Source organism: Ruditapes philippinarum, unplaced genomic scaffold (assembly GCF_026571515.1).
Source record: "Ruditapes philippinarum isolate M1 unplaced genomic scaffold, ASM2657151v2 ctg12774_1_1_1_1, whole genome shotgun sequence".
NCBI lineage: Eukaryota > Metazoa > Mollusca > Bivalvia > Venerida > Veneridae > Ruditapes > Ruditapes philippinarum.
Genome location: NW_026855554.1, coordinates 20,277 through 38,878, shown reverse-complemented (window position 1 = coordinate 38,878; position 18,602 = coordinate 20,277). Strand labels below are relative to the sequence as shown.

The following is an 18,602-nucleotide window of genomic DNA, read 5'->3' as shown; positions in this document are numbered from 1 at the left end:
CGGAAAAGACTCGATATGACCAATGAGAAAAGCGCTTACAGACGTACCATAGGCGGCTAGCGTAACGATAAAATCCGAAGCGTGCCGGTTTTTGGGTACTGTATAAAATATGACGAATGAATTTATTGTCTTTGTCGAATTAACATCGATCTCAAAAATAACCCAGGAGCTCACGAAATCCGCGGATCCGTGGAAAAGCGGCAGCCCTGAATATAAATCTTTGACCTTCAAATTTCTGAGAAATAATAAGCCTAAACAACTTCAGACATATTAAGCACTGCATTTCAAAACAGAAGGCTTTTAATTATCAATATATAAACATACTAAAATCTTTGAAAACCAATATTGTAGAAAGGTGAAATGTTGTGTTTTTCTTTTAATTTGAGTTTTACTGAAGAATACCTCTGAATATTTGTTTTTACCACAGTAAAGAAAGAAACTGTTTATAAAACACATAATCATATTGAAGACAATTTTTTTTTTTTTAATTGTTCTTCACTTTAACTTGTGTTGCAAATATTGCGATTCATCTTTTCTAAATCACAAGAATACTGTAACAATACATACCCATCAGTAAATCCATACATATCTTTGAGATGCTGCTTTAGATATAACAAGAGGATGCAACCTTGAGCTATCCAGATGATTTCTTTGAGAGGGGTTATGTCTTTGGGTAAGCGGCCTGTAATGTAGATCATGTAAAATACAATCATATATTTCGCAGAGTAAATAAAATTTCAAGGGTTTGGTGCAAAAACAGCTGTAACTCATGTAACATAATGAAGGAAATTAAGTGCGTTTTGCACCGATACATTGATTTATTTTTAATAGAATAAACATAAATTCACGAATCAAACTAAAATGATCACGTTTTTTTCGTTTTGTTTTGTTTTTTCAATTAAGAAAGAGGATATTGAAGACTTCTATACGATATATATATTTTTCTAAATTGCAACAATAAACTGGTATATAGTAATGCAGTGTCACTGTGGTGCAGAATCCTAGTACTGCAATATTTTCTCAATATATTTTATCAAACTATATAATCATTTCAACCATTAAAGGCACTCCATATTTGTAAATATACAACACATCCATTTTTTTTTATCCCTGATACAGACTTACTAGGGTACTGAACATAAAATAACTTTCCAAATCCATTTAAACGAGTGTTATTGCTGTTATTGTTGAGTAAAATATGCAGCAGTGTAAGATTTCTTGTTGTTTTTTTCCATAGAATCTATTGATTATAATAAATCTAAATGAGGGTTTGACCAACTAAATCTTGGCTTTAAGTAATAATAACTTACTAAGTAAGATATCTTTGTCATCATCATCTTCATCATAGTACATGGTTGGTTTGTCATTAAGTACACCATTCTCAGTAGCATGTGGATTGGACAGCATCTGAAATATAGTACATACACAACTATTGTAATATCATACACATATTGCTTTGTACAACTTCCCCCAAGTGCTTGAAGACTTAAGCATTTAATTACCTATAAGCCACACAAGATTTTTTCAAAGTTGCACAAGTTTCCATGCTAAATAACACTTCAATAAATATTACACATATCCCGATTGTTAAGAGTATGTTCTATAACAGCATTAATATAACACCTCTTGACTAAGAGGAATTCTGACCAATCAATCATTGAAGTGTCACTCATTTTCAACCAAAACAGTAATATATCGGAAGAATCACATGCAAGGTTAAGTAATATGAACCTTACATTTTGCAGTGAGAAAAAAATATAATTAAAAGTATGTCAATGTTATGTTTCTTAAATAAATTACACATAAACAACTGGAAAATGTAATATTACATGCCATATTTGGTGGAAATTTTTTGTCACTGTTGAGCAATTATAAGGATTTTCACAAAGCATAAAAAATCAGCTGAATTAATCATTATGTAAACAATAAAAAGATAGTTGATGATAGAGAATTACTGATAGTTGATAATTACTGAAGTCATGATTGTTTGTTCAGCACAGCAGTATTTTCCCAACATAAGCTTATCTACATTGGCAGCATAGTAAGAGATTTAGTCATGCAAATCTGTCTCATCAACATAATTACTTTTTGATTTTTACAAATATTATCAGCCATTGAGATCAAGATGCTCACCTGAGGACTAAATATTTTGTGAATAACATTTGTAATGACTGATGCTGTTGTTCGGTTTTATGTGGCATCAAAACAGTATAGGCAACATTTGGCAACTTTCCAGTTTTACTGGTGGAGGAAGACCTCTGTGCATTATTTCAGGCACAAACAGGTAACTAAGTAGAATCACCTTCATTCCATAAGCTAACTGGATAGCCTTGTTACATTTAAAATTCCAAAGTCTCAGTTGGGATTCAAACCCACAAAAGTTAGGGGAAAGATGTTTGAAATCAGTGACCTTAACCACTTGGCCACGGATGCCTCATGTATTTGCAATGATGTAATGTTAATGTATCATAAATGTAATAGCAAAGAAAAGTTTCTTTCAAAGTTTTCCCTATAAAAGTTTAACATAGATGACCACTAAGGCTTGGCCAAATTCAAGCCCAAAAGGTATAATTTGGACATTGTATATAGTCGACCTCAAGATGATGCTTCATATCAAATATGAAACCCTTGGAATGGCAGTTTCTGACAAGGTGAATTATAGTTTTATTCATAAAAGGAAACCACATGATCTCCCCCATCCATGGGCAGGCCAATTTTGACCCCTAAACAATAATTTGAACAACCTTGTTGGAGTTCAACTAAACTATATTTCTTGCCAACTATCTACACTCCAGTCATTGGGCTTTCTAAGGCAGGGGCAGAGACAACTTTGACCCATTAGAGCCAAAAGTTAAAACAGTCTTAGTGGAAGTGCACTAGATAATTTTGAGTTTCATGCTAACTATCTTAGCTCTAGCCCTCGGGATTTCAGAGAAGACAGATGTTTACAATATACAAACCAGGAAAACTCATGATAACTGGGGAGGTAGTAAATTTAACATAAGTACTAAAATACCATTCCTGTTAAGTTTGGTCAAAATCCGGTCATTAGTATCAGAGATGTTGTATAAAGAAATTGCTGACCACCTAAACCACCGGACAGAGAGTGATCACAAAAGCTCACAATGAGCATGTCTTACAATGAGCATGTTATGCCTGGTGATAAACAAATAATTAAAAATAACAAAATAAAGAGGAGCATAAAATAAGAAAAAAGTGCAAAGTAGGAATAAATAGAAAGGAAAAAAAAAAAAACTCAACTGAAAGCATACAGGAATGAACAACAGAAAACAATACTTAAAGTCAACTGTAACAATTCAATTTCATAACAGTAACAATTCAATTTTCATAACGGTGAAAACTCAAATTTCTGTAACAATTCAATTTTATAACTGTAACAATTCAACTTTATAACCGTCACAATTCAACTTTGTAACATTTCAAGCATCTCTTTTAAACAGTTTTACCTTATTTGACCGTGTGGTACGTACAGCATTGTTGCTTTTTTCCTTTTTACTTTTCTTCTATTTTCAATTGACATAAAAATTACAAATATCACTTTCAGGAGCAAAAACTATTAAAAACACACCAACTAAGAATTTGCTAGGATTTTAAACTCTGAAAACTTGTTACTAAGAAACTGCTTTAAGATGAATTTGACCCCTTTTTATGTTAATATATATATTTCTTTAAGTAATTTTGATAAAATGAGGTTCTTATTAAGATAAAATATTATAAGTACCATTTTTCTGGATCTGTTGTCTTTGAACTGCAGCTTCTACAAGTAAAGGAATAAAATAAAAGTAAAAGCATACAAAATAATAACAACAACAATCATAGTCCTAAACCCTTACCCTGGTATATCTCTAAAGTGGAATTGTCCGTCTTTCAATCTGGAGAAAATCATTCATCCTTTTTTTTTAAAGAAAATTTCCCAAAAAAAGTACCGACTTAATAGTGAACAGTGCTGACCATGATCAGGTGGCATCAATGTGCCTGCTGATCTTGGTCTGCATTTGATACATTGGTAGATTTTGTTACCAATCTGCATTGGTCGCATGGATGGAATTTGTCACTGGTCAACACTGGTCCTTGGGTAGATTCAGGCTAAGAGTTAAGAGACTAAATTGTGTTGTTTTTTTGCCCACATAAACACTACCAGTCACAAATCAAATCAGATCATTACTTCTTAATATCCATGCTGTCCCTCATTAGCTTGAAATTCAACTTTCTCTTTTCCATTCAAATATTTTCATGCAAATTGATTTCAGTATTTGAAAAGAAATTTTACCCTTTCTGTACTCTTAAGCAATTTTCACTATGACCTTTTTTTTATTTCCACACAAATCTATTTCTATATTTCTAAGAAAATATTTTTTTATTTTTTAAATTCCTATACTTTATGACTGTTCATGATTTCAATTGCTGTTGAACTCATGAAGAAATGATTGAGGCTGGTAGGTCGTCAAAACTTGTTTATAACTAAGGCAGTGCATGCATTATCGATTCTATAAATACCATTTTTTAAAAACACCTACCAAAATAATATCTTGAAAAAAGCCAGCACTATGACAACAAAATAATTACATGCAAAAACTATTCATAATCATGCCACTTTATTTCAATACAGTACACAACTGCTTCCCTTCTCTCAACATGAAAACAAAATAACAAACCTCTCTGAAAGACTGTAACAGATTAGATCCAGACACTGACACTATAATGTCAATCTGGTGAATTATAAACAGTGGCTCGTCCTGAGTTTGGTATAAAAAGAAGGCAAGGTTATCTGCAATGTACATTTGTTCTGGTAGGTTGATTCTCTGTAATGAAAAGTTAAAAACAAGTTACTAAAGAAAGAAAACAGTAACAAAAGGAACAAACAATGAATAAATCAAATATCGAGAAAACACATTAATGTAATAAAGAATAAACTGCGCCTAAATTGCTTCAGGATCTTTAAGCAGCATACTTCCAGATTCCTACAAATCTTTATTAATTCTACACGAAGTGTATAAATATGCAAAAATAAATAGAACGCTTTAAGTCATATAGTAGAGATATGTTAATAAAACAATTTTATATAAAACTTCATATGGGTATTGAATATTTTTAACGTTTTTTAAATCTTCATTTATCTTTTGAAGTTGTACTTTTGTGACACGTGTTTACTCATCAAGAGACATGATGCTTTAATATGAAGAACCCTTAAACAATATTAAAACTGAAGGCTGAACAGATGGATATGGAGGAAAACAAAACAAACACAAAAGAACCACTTACTGCAGAATCATCTAGAAGATTAAGTAATGAGGTGAGAATGGCTCTTCGGTGTGACCTATTGGTTCGTAAAATGTTATAAAGGAATGCATTAAGACTTGAACTGTTATCGTCAGGGTTGTGAAGACCTCTCACTACAAAATTGTTGCCCTCAGAACCTTGAATAAGCCGCTGTAGACGGAAGCACATTTTAATCCCTTGCAGGGCTTTACTCTGAAACATGTAACAACACAATGATGATACTTTTCAATGTTTTCCTTTCTTTATTCTTTAGATAGCAAAACCAGAACAAAACAAAACGCATTACTGCTATATGATTTACAGATAAATTTATGCCGTTTTTTTTTTAATCAAACCAAAAATGTTAAGGGTCGAGTAAGTGCCTCTCTGTGGTTTATTTCAGGCACACCCCTAGTAGAACCACAAGCTAGCTGAATAGCTTACTCACATGACCTCAGTTTCTGGCTGGATTCAATCCAACAGCAATTAGGGACAAGTGTGATCAACCATCCTGCAGAGATGTCCCCTCACAGTTAAATTAATAAAAGATCATAACTGTAAAATGAAATCTAGATATGCTACTTTCCATGTACAGACAGGTAACTTACATGGATAAACCCTGGATATTTCTTCTCTATTTCCTGCAACTGTTGTTCTGCCTTGACTCTGATTGGAGCTTCAGAGTCTGTTGCCATGCTGATGAGATATGGTACACACTGAAATATAGAGAACAATACTTCATGAATGATAATAACTGGACAATTATCTTTGAAATAATATTTTGTTATGATTATGTTACAATTCAGTAGCTGTCCCCCACCCCTCTACACGTTTAATTGAACCCAAAACATTAATCAAGGAAAACCTCAAAACATGAGCTAAAAAGTCTCAAACTGAACAGATTTTCCACTTTACACTTGAACAGATTTTCCAACTGTTTTTCTGTAAAACCAACTTTTCATAATCTTAACATTCTGTTACTCATGAAATGCAAATAGTTCAACTGTCACTTAAGATAATGTTGAAAGTCCCAACATTTCATTTTACATATAAAAACATACAAATGGTAAACTGGTAACAAATGACTGAAAACACATCAGTTTATTAAACCTACCTGTACAGGATGAATGAGGCCCTGTTTGAGAACCAACTGTATCACATTTAATGCTTCAAGTCGAACCTGCGACTTGCTTGAGAAAAACACTTCCAGCACCTCTTTCAAGTACACTTGCATAATGGTACTGGCCATTCTGTAATGATAACAAATCTACACTCAATAAACTGATGATAAAAGGTATCACTTTACAATATATTTTTCAGCATTTTATCAACACAAGAAAACTTGTGTTTTTTGTTTTGTTTATAGTACTAGAAGTCATGGCATCATTCAAAATGGTAAAAAGCTTAAGCCAAAACTAAACCAGCCAAAGTGTCAATGTGTGTTCCTCTTAACTCCTTTCTCAATATTTTATTTCTATGTCAAATAATTTTCTTCTTAGAGATTATTCATACTTGTCCATTGGTTATTTCTTTTGAAATAAATACTTTAATCATAATTGGATTGGCAATTATAAAAAACAAGAATTTTCTACATCTAATTTACTACCATTTAAAACATCCAGAGTGGATTAATTTTATATCATCCAATCCAGTTGGCCTCCTTACATATATAGCAACTATAAACAGATTAAATTCTTAAAGAAACAAATATTTTTTACAGACTTCAATAACCAGAACAGTATATAGTCAAAATGAGATTTCAAAATAATTTCAAGATAAGCCTCCAGAGTTGTTTCCCTTACCCTGATTGCACATCCCCCATTTCTTTAAGATCCTCTTCCTTTGCATGTTTCTTCCCTGTAAGAAACAATAAGAAATTAGAATATCTTTCAATTCTTCACTATTTTGATAATTGCATGAAAACTCCACCAAAAGTGCAGAAAAACTTTCACAGACTTTAATGTTAAAATAAATTAGCTAATATAGCATTTCTCAGTTGCAAGTATTCTGAAACACATCTATTTGGAAAAGAAAATCTTGGAAAACTTTTTATCGATCAAGAAACAGAGACTTCATTGATATTATTTATTGACTAACATTATATATGCTGAAGCAGTTTTATGACAATATAATACAATATTAATATTTTCATGTGTAACTCACAATCAGCGTCTGACTTTGCCATTCTTACTTCTTCTTCTACAAGATAATAGGAAAGGTTTTTCAAAACCTGAAAATGAAAATAAGAACATAATATTTATAGATAAATATGACTTCATATATCTTTAGGTATGACATCAAAAGTAAAGGAACAAATATTTATCATTATATCTGCAGCAATATCCATTCATAAAACATAAATGAGCCGCGTCATGACAAAACCAATAAAGTGGGTTTGCGACCAGCATGGATCCAGACCAGCCTGCGCATCCGCGCAGTCTGATCAGGATCCATGCTGTTCGCTATCAGTTTCTCTACTTGTGATAGGGTTGGTTAGCGAACAGCATGGATCCTGATCAGACTGCCCAGATGCGCAGGCTGGTCTGGATCCATGTTGGTCGCAAACGCATTATGTTGGTTTTGTCATGATGCGGCTCATATTTTGTCTCACAACAATGAACAAATAAAACAAGCTTCTTATCAAAACAATTAAGACATCTGAAACGTCACTTACTTGGCACTTGAGTTTGATAGGAGAATCTGGATTGGTTAAGTGTTCACTGTACATGGTTTTAAGCGTCCTTCCCAGCATATATTCATAATGTCTAACAGCAAGAAAACCTGCAATAAATTATTGAAATCAATCATTATTCACTTCTTTTCTTTTTGTAAGGTTATATATAAACTACAGCTTTCATCAGCATTGAATCCAAGTGCACATCCTCAATAATGTTGATTCAAAATTTATTTTAAACAGCTTAGATCACTAAGATCTTTTGACATTAAGATTTAAATGTAGTAGTATCATATTAAAATGCTGTAAAATACTCTTAGGGAAACGTGTTGAAACATTCTGTTCCACTGTTTATAACATTTAAGTCTCTTGATTCAGGTGATAAGATCAATATACAAATAAATGGGGGAAAAAGTCCCTTTTTATAGTAACATAAGTTGATACTATTTGATATGTTTACACTGACCTAGACCAGTTAGAGCTTTTGATTGCACATCTTCATCAGGGTGTTCAGTGTAGTATATCAACACATCAAATATCTTCTCTTTTAATGATGTCTACAAACCAAGACAATTACATAATAATCAAAGGGAACAGTGACCAATAAATATATAAATCAAGGCATAATAGTTGAAATCAAAGTTTCCTCCATCTACTAGTATGTCATCATAAAAAAGATAGAGGACAAAAAGCACAACATTTTTTTTTTTTTTGGAGAAAAAATGCATGAAAAGTTAAATAAAAAAAATGAAAGCCAAACATACTGAATATTAAACCTATAAAACTTATATTGCAAATAAGATGAGAATTTAAATATTAAAGTTTGAAAACCTTTTTAAGTTCATAGACCAAGGTAATAAAAGTCTATATGACAATGTCAACTTACATCCCCATCATCTTGCAACTCTGTGGTTTCAAAGTTAAAATGTTTACACATGAGACCAACTGTGAACAATGACCTGAGAAGTGTTGGCTTTCTGTTGCCTTGGAGAGGGACTGTGGGGTGTTCTTGATGATACGACTGAAACTTCACTAGATAACCTGAAAATAATACATGCATTGTGTTTTAAAAACTTTTGTTGCTTCCTTGAAAGTATGAAGCTTTAATTACCAGAGCTAACACTATTATCATATATCTACTTAAGCAATGCCATTCTTAACCTTACAATGTTGAAATCAAACCAAGAAATCCTTTCAATTATAAGTAAAAAGCCAGAATATCCTTCAAATCTGAGCAGCCTGACATGGCCATTTATTGGAAGCTTTGCAAATTTCCTTTTAAGTATAATTATAATGAATTTTTTTCTAAATGACAGGCAAGTTCACTCAAGAAATTCAGCAGGTTAAGACAAAGTTTTTTAAGCCAGTCCTATGAATACATGACACAGTACCTTAGTTTGCATATCAATGGCATGTAAAGATACTTTATTATTAGGATATAAAAATCATCTTACCAAAGAACTTCTGGAAGCAATCTTTAACAAGAGGATAATTATGACTGACATTATTTACAACAGCACCTAAACAGCTAACACAACTTTCTAGCACCTGTAAAATAAAATAAATTTCATCTTTAATTAAAGACACTATGCATACAAATCAGGGATAAAGTAATCTTGAATTTATTTCACTCCGCATAGAATTCTGAAATAGCCTAAATATTAACATCAACAACTCAAGGGGAGCGGTGGCCTAGTGGTTAAGGTGTCTGCCTCTCAACCCACAGATCATGGGTTCAAGTCCTACTCGGGTTACGACCATGTTTCTTCATGTGACACCAGTACTGATTGGTTCCAGGAAGCAGACTCGAAAGTGATTAATATAAGTTGCAAGAACTGTTTCCCAATCGAGCTTAAATAAATATGTTTAAACCAACATCAACAACTCAAAATGCTTTCATACAAAAGATGAAATTTCCCTTTCTACATACTTTTTGTGTGTTAAATATACTTAACATTAATTGGATGCTTTCAACATATACTGTTTGTATAACATTTTCCATATCACCAAAATTATTTTCTGCTATTGTGAAAAAAATCAAGATGGCACTAAGATGTTGCCTTTCTTTACAAAGCGTAATGGTCATACTAAACCAACAGTGTCTACATACATTTTTTTTTCATAATACAATGCATGTAAGAAATGATAACTTACCATCATTCCATGATTCAATATCAATTTGATCATGTCCTCCTCTACCTGAGCAAGGAAGTTTTCACTTGGATGATCCATCAATGGTATCACAAGCTCTAATATCCTTGCCACATAATGTAGTACATAGAAATCACCCTGATTCTGAAATGTTTAAAATAGACCATTCAAGTAAAACACACATGTCATTAACTCTGTATTCATTCATAACAAAATTTAACACTTTTACTACCTACAAGAAAGAATTACCCATTCCACTCCATTCCATGTATTTGCCTTTACAAGTCCATGTGTCAAGAAGTGTAAATTTCATCTCATTTAAGAAATCTAATTTATGATTTCTCTCTTGGTATTTTTATCATAATTCTGGTTAAAATGGGAAAATAAATTATCAATTTTCTATATTCCAGTAGTAAATTCTTGAAATTCTTTAAAATGCCACAAGTAAAGACATTATAATCATACAATTATGGATTTGGTAGCTTATTATAATAATATTAACAAATTCATTGAATGTTCTTTTTTCAAATACATTGTTATATTACTGACTCAACATTTCTGACTCAAACTGTGTTTTAAATGATCTGTTTCTAGATTCACCACTGTACACATATGGTTTAATATAAAATTAACAAAAAACGTTACATGAATAATTAATCCAGCAATTCATTAAATTTTTGTTATCAATAAATTGATAAAATACTTACACTGCATTTGATATTAAGATATGGCTGGAGAGTTTGTGCATGTTCTAACATAAGATCTGGTTTTATTTTGCCAAACAAAAACAATGTTGACAGACAGGCAGACAAACGATTGCTGCATTTACCATCTGAAATACAAAATGTTCCAACATGTATCTGTCATACAAAATGTTTCCTTTTGCTTTTATTTCATATTTGTGACAACAGCCCATCCTCCTATTTCTTTTCTCTTTAAAATGTGCAATGCACATAACCAAATATATATATTAATCTACATTTTTTAATTTTGTATTGATTGTTTTCCCTAGGTCATATAGAGACATTCCAACTTAACTGGTGGAGGATGACCTCAGGTGCCCTTGCTTGCATTATTTCAAGCATGAACGGGCACCTTAGAAGAACCCACAGCCATACAGGGAAAGTGGTTTCAAGTCAATTTTTTCTCCTTGTAATGCCTAACAATCTTAATGTGAATTGCTAGCAGCTATTATGTTTGGAAAAAAAAAGTTAACAAGCATTTGATAGTATTGCGGGCAATACAGTAGTCCCCTACCGGTCCCTCAAAAAGTTCTTTAATTGTCATACACTCCTGTGTATTGCCATTTATAATAATATTATAAATTATGTTTATACAACCTTGTCATATTATTACGATGTGGGATTTTAAAGTAAATCCTATAAGGAATGAAGAAGTTGAAGTGAAAATACCAGTTTCTCGAAAAAAATCTAAGTTCAAGGGGGACATAATTCTGGAAATAGTCTTGCTGGAGTATTTAACCTTCTCAAAAATGTCGATTGATAATAAGAAACATATATATGAAGTTTGAAGTAGATACATTAGGAAAAAAGAAGTGATTTAAAAAGACAACATTTTTTCCCCTAAAAATCTAAGTTCAAGGGAGGTAATACTGATATTTTTTGTGCTAGAGTTATAAACCTTGTCACATATGATGTGGTTGATGACCAGAAACTTATATTTAAAGTTTGAAGTAAACACCTTAAGAAAATAAAGAACATTTAGTGAAAAAGCTGAAAAAATTTAAATCAGAAATCTTGAAATTCAGGCTATTTGTTGCCATAGCAACCAGAATTTTCAACATAGGAAGAAAAGAAAAAGATGTGCATATCTCCAGGCTGCCATCTACCCATATTTCAAGTTTCATAAAAATATTTTCAGTACTTTTTGAGTTATCACTGGATCCAGTTTATGTGTTAAATTTGCCATATTTTCAGACTATTTGTTGCCATAGCAACCAGAATTTTCAACATAGGAAGAAAAAAAAAAGACGTGCATAATCTCCATACTGCCATCTATCCATATATCAAGTTTCATAAAAATATTTTCAGTACTTTTTGCGTTATCACGGGATCCAGTTTTGTGGACGGACGGACTGACAGACAGACAGACAGACGGACAGACAGACAGACGGACAGACGGACGGAGGGTAAACCTAAAGTCCCCTCCGGTTAAACCGGTAGGGGACTAAAAAGATAATGAAAATAGCCTTCTAATTTAAACAACTAAGGGCTTTCTCACACAGAAATAGTTCCCATTCTGTAGCTCGAACTGTTTTCTATAACACCATTTTAATCTTCATTTGAATGTCAAAACAATCCTTTAGACATTTATACTTAAAATAGTATACTCACCAACACTTGTTTCTTCTAACCGCAGCACATTTTCAACTAAACAGTCTACAATTTGCCTACACGACGTTAATGCTGACTTGTTGTAGTTTCCATGTTCATCTTTCTTTAACAAATTGTCCAATAATTGTTCAATGAATTCAAAACCCGTATCTTTGCTAGCCGCAACAACCTCAGTGATATTAACAACTCTTTGAATAAGTTTTGACGAGTCTTTTTCTCTAGAACTCAATGGAGTAAACCACATAGTTTGAAACACTTCGTTCACTAGTTTTTTAATTCCATCTTCATCGTTCACTCTACGTATCATTTTAACACACATATCTGGAATCTTATTAAAGTCTGGCTTTTCGTTGAAAATGTCTCTGAAGATTTTGATCACACGTTTTCTCACACTTATGCCTGTATCCTGAAAAGTTCAATAGCATAGAAATAATATTTGAAGTTCAATGAAAAAATACTTCTTTCAGTTGACCTTTTAATGGATGGTTCATCAGGGTTTGAAATAAATGTTTTGTACTCCGAAAGAGAATTTTGTAAATAGAGCCAATTATTTCTTCAAAGATTTTCCAGTGTTGTTATGCTAAAATGACATAGTAATTTATGGTAAATGAAATGATAAAATTTAAAAGTAATGCTAAAAGAATAAATTATGATAATAGCATATTTCTCATACATATCTTTTAAAGTCTAATTAAACACTGTTCAATATATACCTGACAAAAACAAGGCCAGTTTTACTTCATTTAAAATTTGAACACATACAATATTAAGGTGGTAAAAGGTTAAAGATTTTCTCAGATTTTTATATAGGCATCATGTTATTTTATTCAAATGTTCAAACTATCTCAACCAAACACTATTGTACATATACACAGCTAATGTAATGGAAGATTTTCTGATTGTTCAATAGGCATAATATTCAATTTATTAAAGTGTTTTATTTATAACTGCAATCATACACAATCTATGGTACTAAGGTTTATCCGATTATTTATTAAGCTTATCATTAAACCAAAATCATTACCAGTATTCTTTCTGAGAGCATGTTATAGTACTGTGGAATGAGTTCTGGACGGATGAGAATGAACTTTCCCACTAGTTCTATAGCTGCCTCTCTTACTGACGTGGATGGATCAAGAAATCTGCCATGAACACCTCTTTCCATATCGGGCTGAAAAATGAAAAACAAGAAAATTCAATTTCATTCTTGTTATTTTTTCTATATCAAAGGCTGAAAAATGAAACAAGAAAATTCAACTTCATAAGTGTTATTTTTTCTATAACAAAAATTATCAGCAAATAAAGCCATAAAAGTATTCTTAGAGTAATTTTTACCCCCAATTTCGAAACTTTTTGTTTTAAACAATAAATATTCCAGGACAAAACTGCTACCTCTTTTACAGTCATAATAAAAAGATTAAATCTAAAAGAAATGGTGTTGCTCTTCTATTTACTATACTAACATAACTTTTACTTTGCCTTGGTTGTTTGCAAATGCACTGATGCTAATCAAATTCTAAGAAAAAACAATCTTACCCTAGCTAACACTCCTGGATCCGCCTCAACAACTGATGTTAGACACTTCATAGCTTTTGTTCTAATGGCTACAGCATTCTCAGCTAGCACTTTTAAGATCTGAAAAATTATGATTCTTTACTGTTAATATCTAAGATATTACACTGTCACCACACCTCTCTAATTTAGAAACTATTCAACATGGCAGAATTCAAATGAAAAGCAGAGAGACAAAAAAAGTCCTATGTAAATTACGCACTAGTCTACAGGGACCTTCGTATATGAATATTTACATCAATAATTAATAAACACAAAGAGAACATACCTGGCCAAGATAAATATCAAAACTTTGTGCAAACGGCCGTTTTGAAGACAGGTATCTTGCTACCAAACAACCACTGTCATAGTCCAATTTACTTGGAAGTGGTCTGAAAAAATCAAAACAATATAGTTATGAACAGCTGTATTACCTTTTGATTACCATCAGAACCCAATGTATCAAATTTGACCCTGCCTCAAAGGTATCCTTTTGAAATATTATTCTCCCCACATAATAATTATTGTCCCCACCCCCCTCAGAATCTCAATGGCAAAAGAATAATTAAAACAATTACACATTTCTATACTGTAAAACTGACACTAAATTTTTCTTAAATCCCAAACAAGTTTTCATTATCTCAAATCTAATGGATGGAAGTTGTAAGAAATTGAAAGAAAGTTCCTACTTGTAAGATGAGTATGGTTTGTAGCTGGTTTCAACTTGTGATAGCAGAAATTTCGTTCTAGCTTCAGTGTCAGCCAAGTTCTCAGTTGATTTTTCTTCTTCCTCCGCATCAAAATCCTCATCAGCTTTCTGATGTTTCTTTGCTGCTTCTTTGGTTGTGTCTCGGAACCATTGAGCAATGTAAAACTGGCGTGCAAACTGAAAGTTACATGTAAACATATTATTTACATGCTTTGTATAACAAAGTCACACTGTCATACCTACAATATTCCAATAACAACACTACCTTTCATGTTAAAAACTATTTAAGGACAAAAATTGTTAAATGCAAATAAATTTTTTGCATTTTTTCCCCATGACAGACCTCATTGTATGATATCAGTCACTTGGTGACTTAACAGATGGATGATGACTGCACATGCCTAGGCTTCCAGGAACATCTTCAAATTTTCATTAACTATACTTAAAATACAAGGATTCAGACAATTGTCAATTTTGAATTAAAATACATGTAAGAGAAGCAAAGCAAACTTGGACATTACCAAATAGGCCGGTTCACTGGCACCGTGATATGAGAGGTAGTCAAGCATAGCTTTTTGTAAACTTTGGGTTTCATCTGGTTCTTGTACTTCTTCCTGAAATGCAAAAGCATTGACATTATAAAATTGTTCATTGTATTTTTGACTGAGGAAAGTTAATGACATTATTTAATTGAATGACTGAATATTCTGGTTGAGACAAAAATCAGATAGCATAGTTTTACACTTCATTTTAAAACTTGAACAAAAATATTGATTTCAAAGAATAGCCCCTGTATTATAATCCTAACCTAACCACATAGAATTATCATTGAATATAAACCATTAGTTAAATCCCATTTCAATAATAAAATGAGCTATTCAATAACAAACCTCGGGACTTTTCCTGCCACTTCTCGTTGATCTTTTTACTTCTTCATCATCTTCCTTATCACTTTCGTGGTTAACCTTTGTAACAATATCGTCGATGATTTCTTGACTTAACTGACTAGACACAGCATCCTTGCGCAATCTTGCTGCCACAATTCCTAAATACTCTAAAGCTGATGTCCTCAATGACATCTCTATGGATTTATTGCTGAACTGTTGCACCTGTTGATATAATATTCAGTATCTACAGATATATAATCTATATACCAACCAAATTTATTAAATTTTATGGTAACATCTACAAAATACTTCTAACACTAAGTTAAGCAGCTAATTCTATTGATGAGACTCTTAATTTATTCTAATCTGAACTTGTTCTGCAAAAGATCTTATTTTTCTTTTGGTTGAGCTTTTAAGTGACATTGTTCTGAGTATTAGCGACTTTTCAGCTTTTCCAGTGTAGGAAGACCTCAGGTACAACTCCATGCCACTCAAGCACAAGCCAACAATCATGTGCTAAAGGTTAACTGTGTATTGATACAAAGCTGTACCTAAACAAAATATTATTATTCACAAAAAGCATTAAGATTACAACATCACAAAAACCATCAATGATAATGTATAGTGTATGATGATTACCAGTATTCTTCCCAACAAACTAAGAAGTAATTCTGAAGCAGGCCATTCTGGTTTATTCACTGTTGATAAGAGATCATGTACAAAGTTTTCAAACAACGACCGATAATCTTCCTCTCCCTTTACTGTACATCTAAAAACATTACATATATAAGAATACATTATGAAGTATTATAAGTATTTTTTTTCCTTTTAAGTACATGTAACACCGTTTATATTTTCATTACAAAATATGAACTCTGTTAGAACTTTGTTTGTTTCTTTCATTTCAAGCCTTTTCCCAACAGTTTTTCAGTCATATAGGCGGGTAGTTTCCTAACCATCGTTCCTGGAGAGTTACACCAGTACTAGACTACCTTCCTTCGCGCTAAACTACCAAAGCATCTCCCGGGGATCGGACCCACGCCAGAGAGGTAACTGGATTAGAAGTCATCGACTCTAACCCCCGACCACGGAAGCTATTATAATTAATCCTGGGTATAAAAGTATAAGCAAATCTTCAAGATAAAAGCAATCTATCATTCACAATCATACAAAATATAATTTAATTATGTGTAAGTTACAACATTTCACATTCTATGGCTAATTATACTTACTTTTTGAGAAATACAGAGAGGAAGTTATATCCTGTTCTAATTGCAGTCTCATATGATGTTACAATTATCACATCTGGATCCAACTGTAATTATAATTGGAAAAATTCCTGATTATCACTAGCAAATGGAACATTAAGTACCGAAGTCATATCAAATACACATTTATAAAAATGTATTTGTGCTTTTTAAAGATTTTCTAAAGTAAATTCATTTGACTAATTAGATCAGCAACTTTCATGTTTAATTTTTTTTTTTTTTTCCCTCCCCCACATTTTTTTAATCAAACATTTGTAGTAGGTATAAAAGTTAAAATTTCAAAGTAGAGAGCAATTAAGGTTCTGAAAGGATGGTGGTTCTACCAATATAGGAACATCTTAGATCATACACAAAAAGTAATACTGGTAAGTAAGTCAAACTATCTCTTGACTGTTGCTGCATAACTCAAGACCTAGCTAAAATAAAAAGCAATAAATACAACCAGCTTACTGGATCTGATTTTCTCTTGTTCCTTCCATGTTTATCTCTTTTTGATTTTGCAGCCTCTTCAATTTGTTCTTCTTCAACTGGATCATCATCAGATTTTGGCTGAGGTAACTTGACAACACACTGGATCAACTGTAATGCTAAAGCTGTGACCATCTGTATATGCTCACCAGCATTCAACCTGCAAAATTATACAATTTATAAATAATCTACTTCACAACAAGGTCCTGTTTTCACAAAGATCTAAAGATCAGGATGAAGATTACATTTCAAATTTTCTCTACAATATATTCTTCTTTAGATTCAATATACATCATATAGTTTAATTGACTGAACCCAAGAGATCACAACATTACTTAAGAATGGATGAAAATCATGGCAAACTATACCTGTAACTTCTGAGATTTCTTTTACTGGAAGGCAGCCTTGCTAAACTTGAGAATATATCTTCTAGCACTAATTGCCTGTGCTTGTCATAATGAGCAAACACCTGTAATAGATATTTACATTCTTAAGTATCTATTGTATAGTAGTCAAATAACCCTTTTTTCTTCTTCTTCTTCATCATAAAAAAAAATCATTTCCAAGCCTTTATTTTAAGAAATCCTTCAAGAACTTACACCACTTCATCACTACAGACACATTATCCTGTTCTAGGTGTACAAAATAAAATGTGTATTATTGCCTTTTTTTTTGTTTAAGGAAAATAAAAAGAGTGTTTACATTAATTTTTAAAGTTTATCACTGTCTGCACACTTAGCTCTTCTGGAAGAGCATATTAGATAAGAAATCCAAGAGAGGCTGGTTCGATCCGAAGCAAGGCATAATTTCTTCATGACAATTTATCTTGGTCATTTGTCTCTAAACACTAAACTGAAATCATGTGTGATTTAGTAGCCGGTCACTAGCAGTGAAACTGGTAATTACTGGCTAGTTATCAAGGAAAGTCCATAAGGTGGACCACCAGCAAATTGACCAAAGATGTGTTGAAATCAGCATAAAAACCACCCAAACAAACAAATTCAAGGACAGGGCTGTGAAATACTTTACATGAAATACTTACAGTTGTAACAAGTTTCATTGCATTCAACTGCAATTCACTAACATTTTCAACAAAGAAAGGAGCAACACCCAAAGTTGACATCTGAAAGTAAATACAATATTTAAAGATAACATTAGTAAACTCGTAATATGTCAAATGATTTAAAAGCACTTAATCTATATCAATCAATTCACTCAATTAGTAGGACTCATTAGACTTAGGAACAATCTTAAAACTAA

At 32.2% G+C, this 18,602-nt stretch overlaps 1 protein-coding gene across 5 annotated transcripts in view; it reads right to left on the bottom strand.

Annotated features, from left to right (window-relative positions):
• The window catches only part of LOC132743691 (nipped-B-like protein B), a 42,123-nt gene that overhangs the window by 5,147 nt on the left and 18,374 nt on the right, over positions 1-18,602 (bottom strand). For 3 of the 5 annotated variants that reach the window (XM_060732243.1, XM_060732244.1, XM_060732247.1), the window contains 27 exons: positions 18,385-18,465; positions 17,711-17,811; positions 17,325-17,502; positions 16,839-16,921; positions 16,246-16,375; positions 15,610-15,828; positions 15,241-15,333; positions 14,700-14,896; positions 14,300-14,402; positions 13,996-14,094; positions 13,484-13,630; positions 12,460-12,865; positions 10,813-10,937; positions 10,109-10,249; positions 9,409-9,502; positions 8,841-8,995; positions 8,421-8,511; positions 7,955-8,061; positions 7,444-7,510; positions 7,083-7,137; positions 6,395-6,530; positions 5,889-5,996; positions 5,284-5,493; positions 4,677-4,823; positions 3,743-3,778; positions 1,311-1,407; positions 568-682 (listed from right to left, as the gene is read on the bottom strand). In XM_060732243.1, the coding sequence (XP_060588226.1) occupies positions 568-682; positions 1,311-1,407; positions 3,743-3,778; positions 4,677-4,823; positions 5,284-5,493; positions 5,889-5,996; positions 6,395-6,530; positions 7,083-7,137; positions 7,444-7,510; positions 7,955-8,061; positions 8,421-8,511; positions 8,841-8,995; positions 9,409-9,502; positions 10,109-10,249; positions 10,813-10,937; positions 12,460-12,865; positions 13,484-13,630; positions 13,996-14,094; positions 14,300-14,402; positions 14,700-14,896; positions 15,241-15,333; positions 15,610-15,828; positions 16,246-16,375; positions 16,839-16,921; positions 17,325-17,502; positions 17,711-17,811; positions 18,385-18,465 (3,521 nt within the window). Of the gene's footprint in view, positions 1-567; positions 683-1,310; positions 1,408-2,104; positions 3,525-3,742; positions 3,779-4,676; positions 4,824-5,283; positions 5,494-5,888; positions 5,997-6,394; positions 6,531-7,082; positions 7,138-7,443; positions 7,511-7,954; positions 8,062-8,420; positions 8,512-8,840; positions 8,996-9,408; positions 9,503-10,108; positions 10,250-10,812; positions 10,938-12,459; positions 12,866-13,483; positions 13,631-13,995; positions 14,095-14,299; positions 14,403-14,699; positions 14,897-15,240; positions 15,334-15,609; positions 15,829-16,245; positions 16,376-16,838; positions 16,922-17,324; positions 17,503-17,710; positions 17,812-18,384; positions 18,466-18,602 lie in introns of those variants that run through there. The other 2 variants (XM_060732246.1, XM_060732248.1) reach the window with 2 other exon arrangements.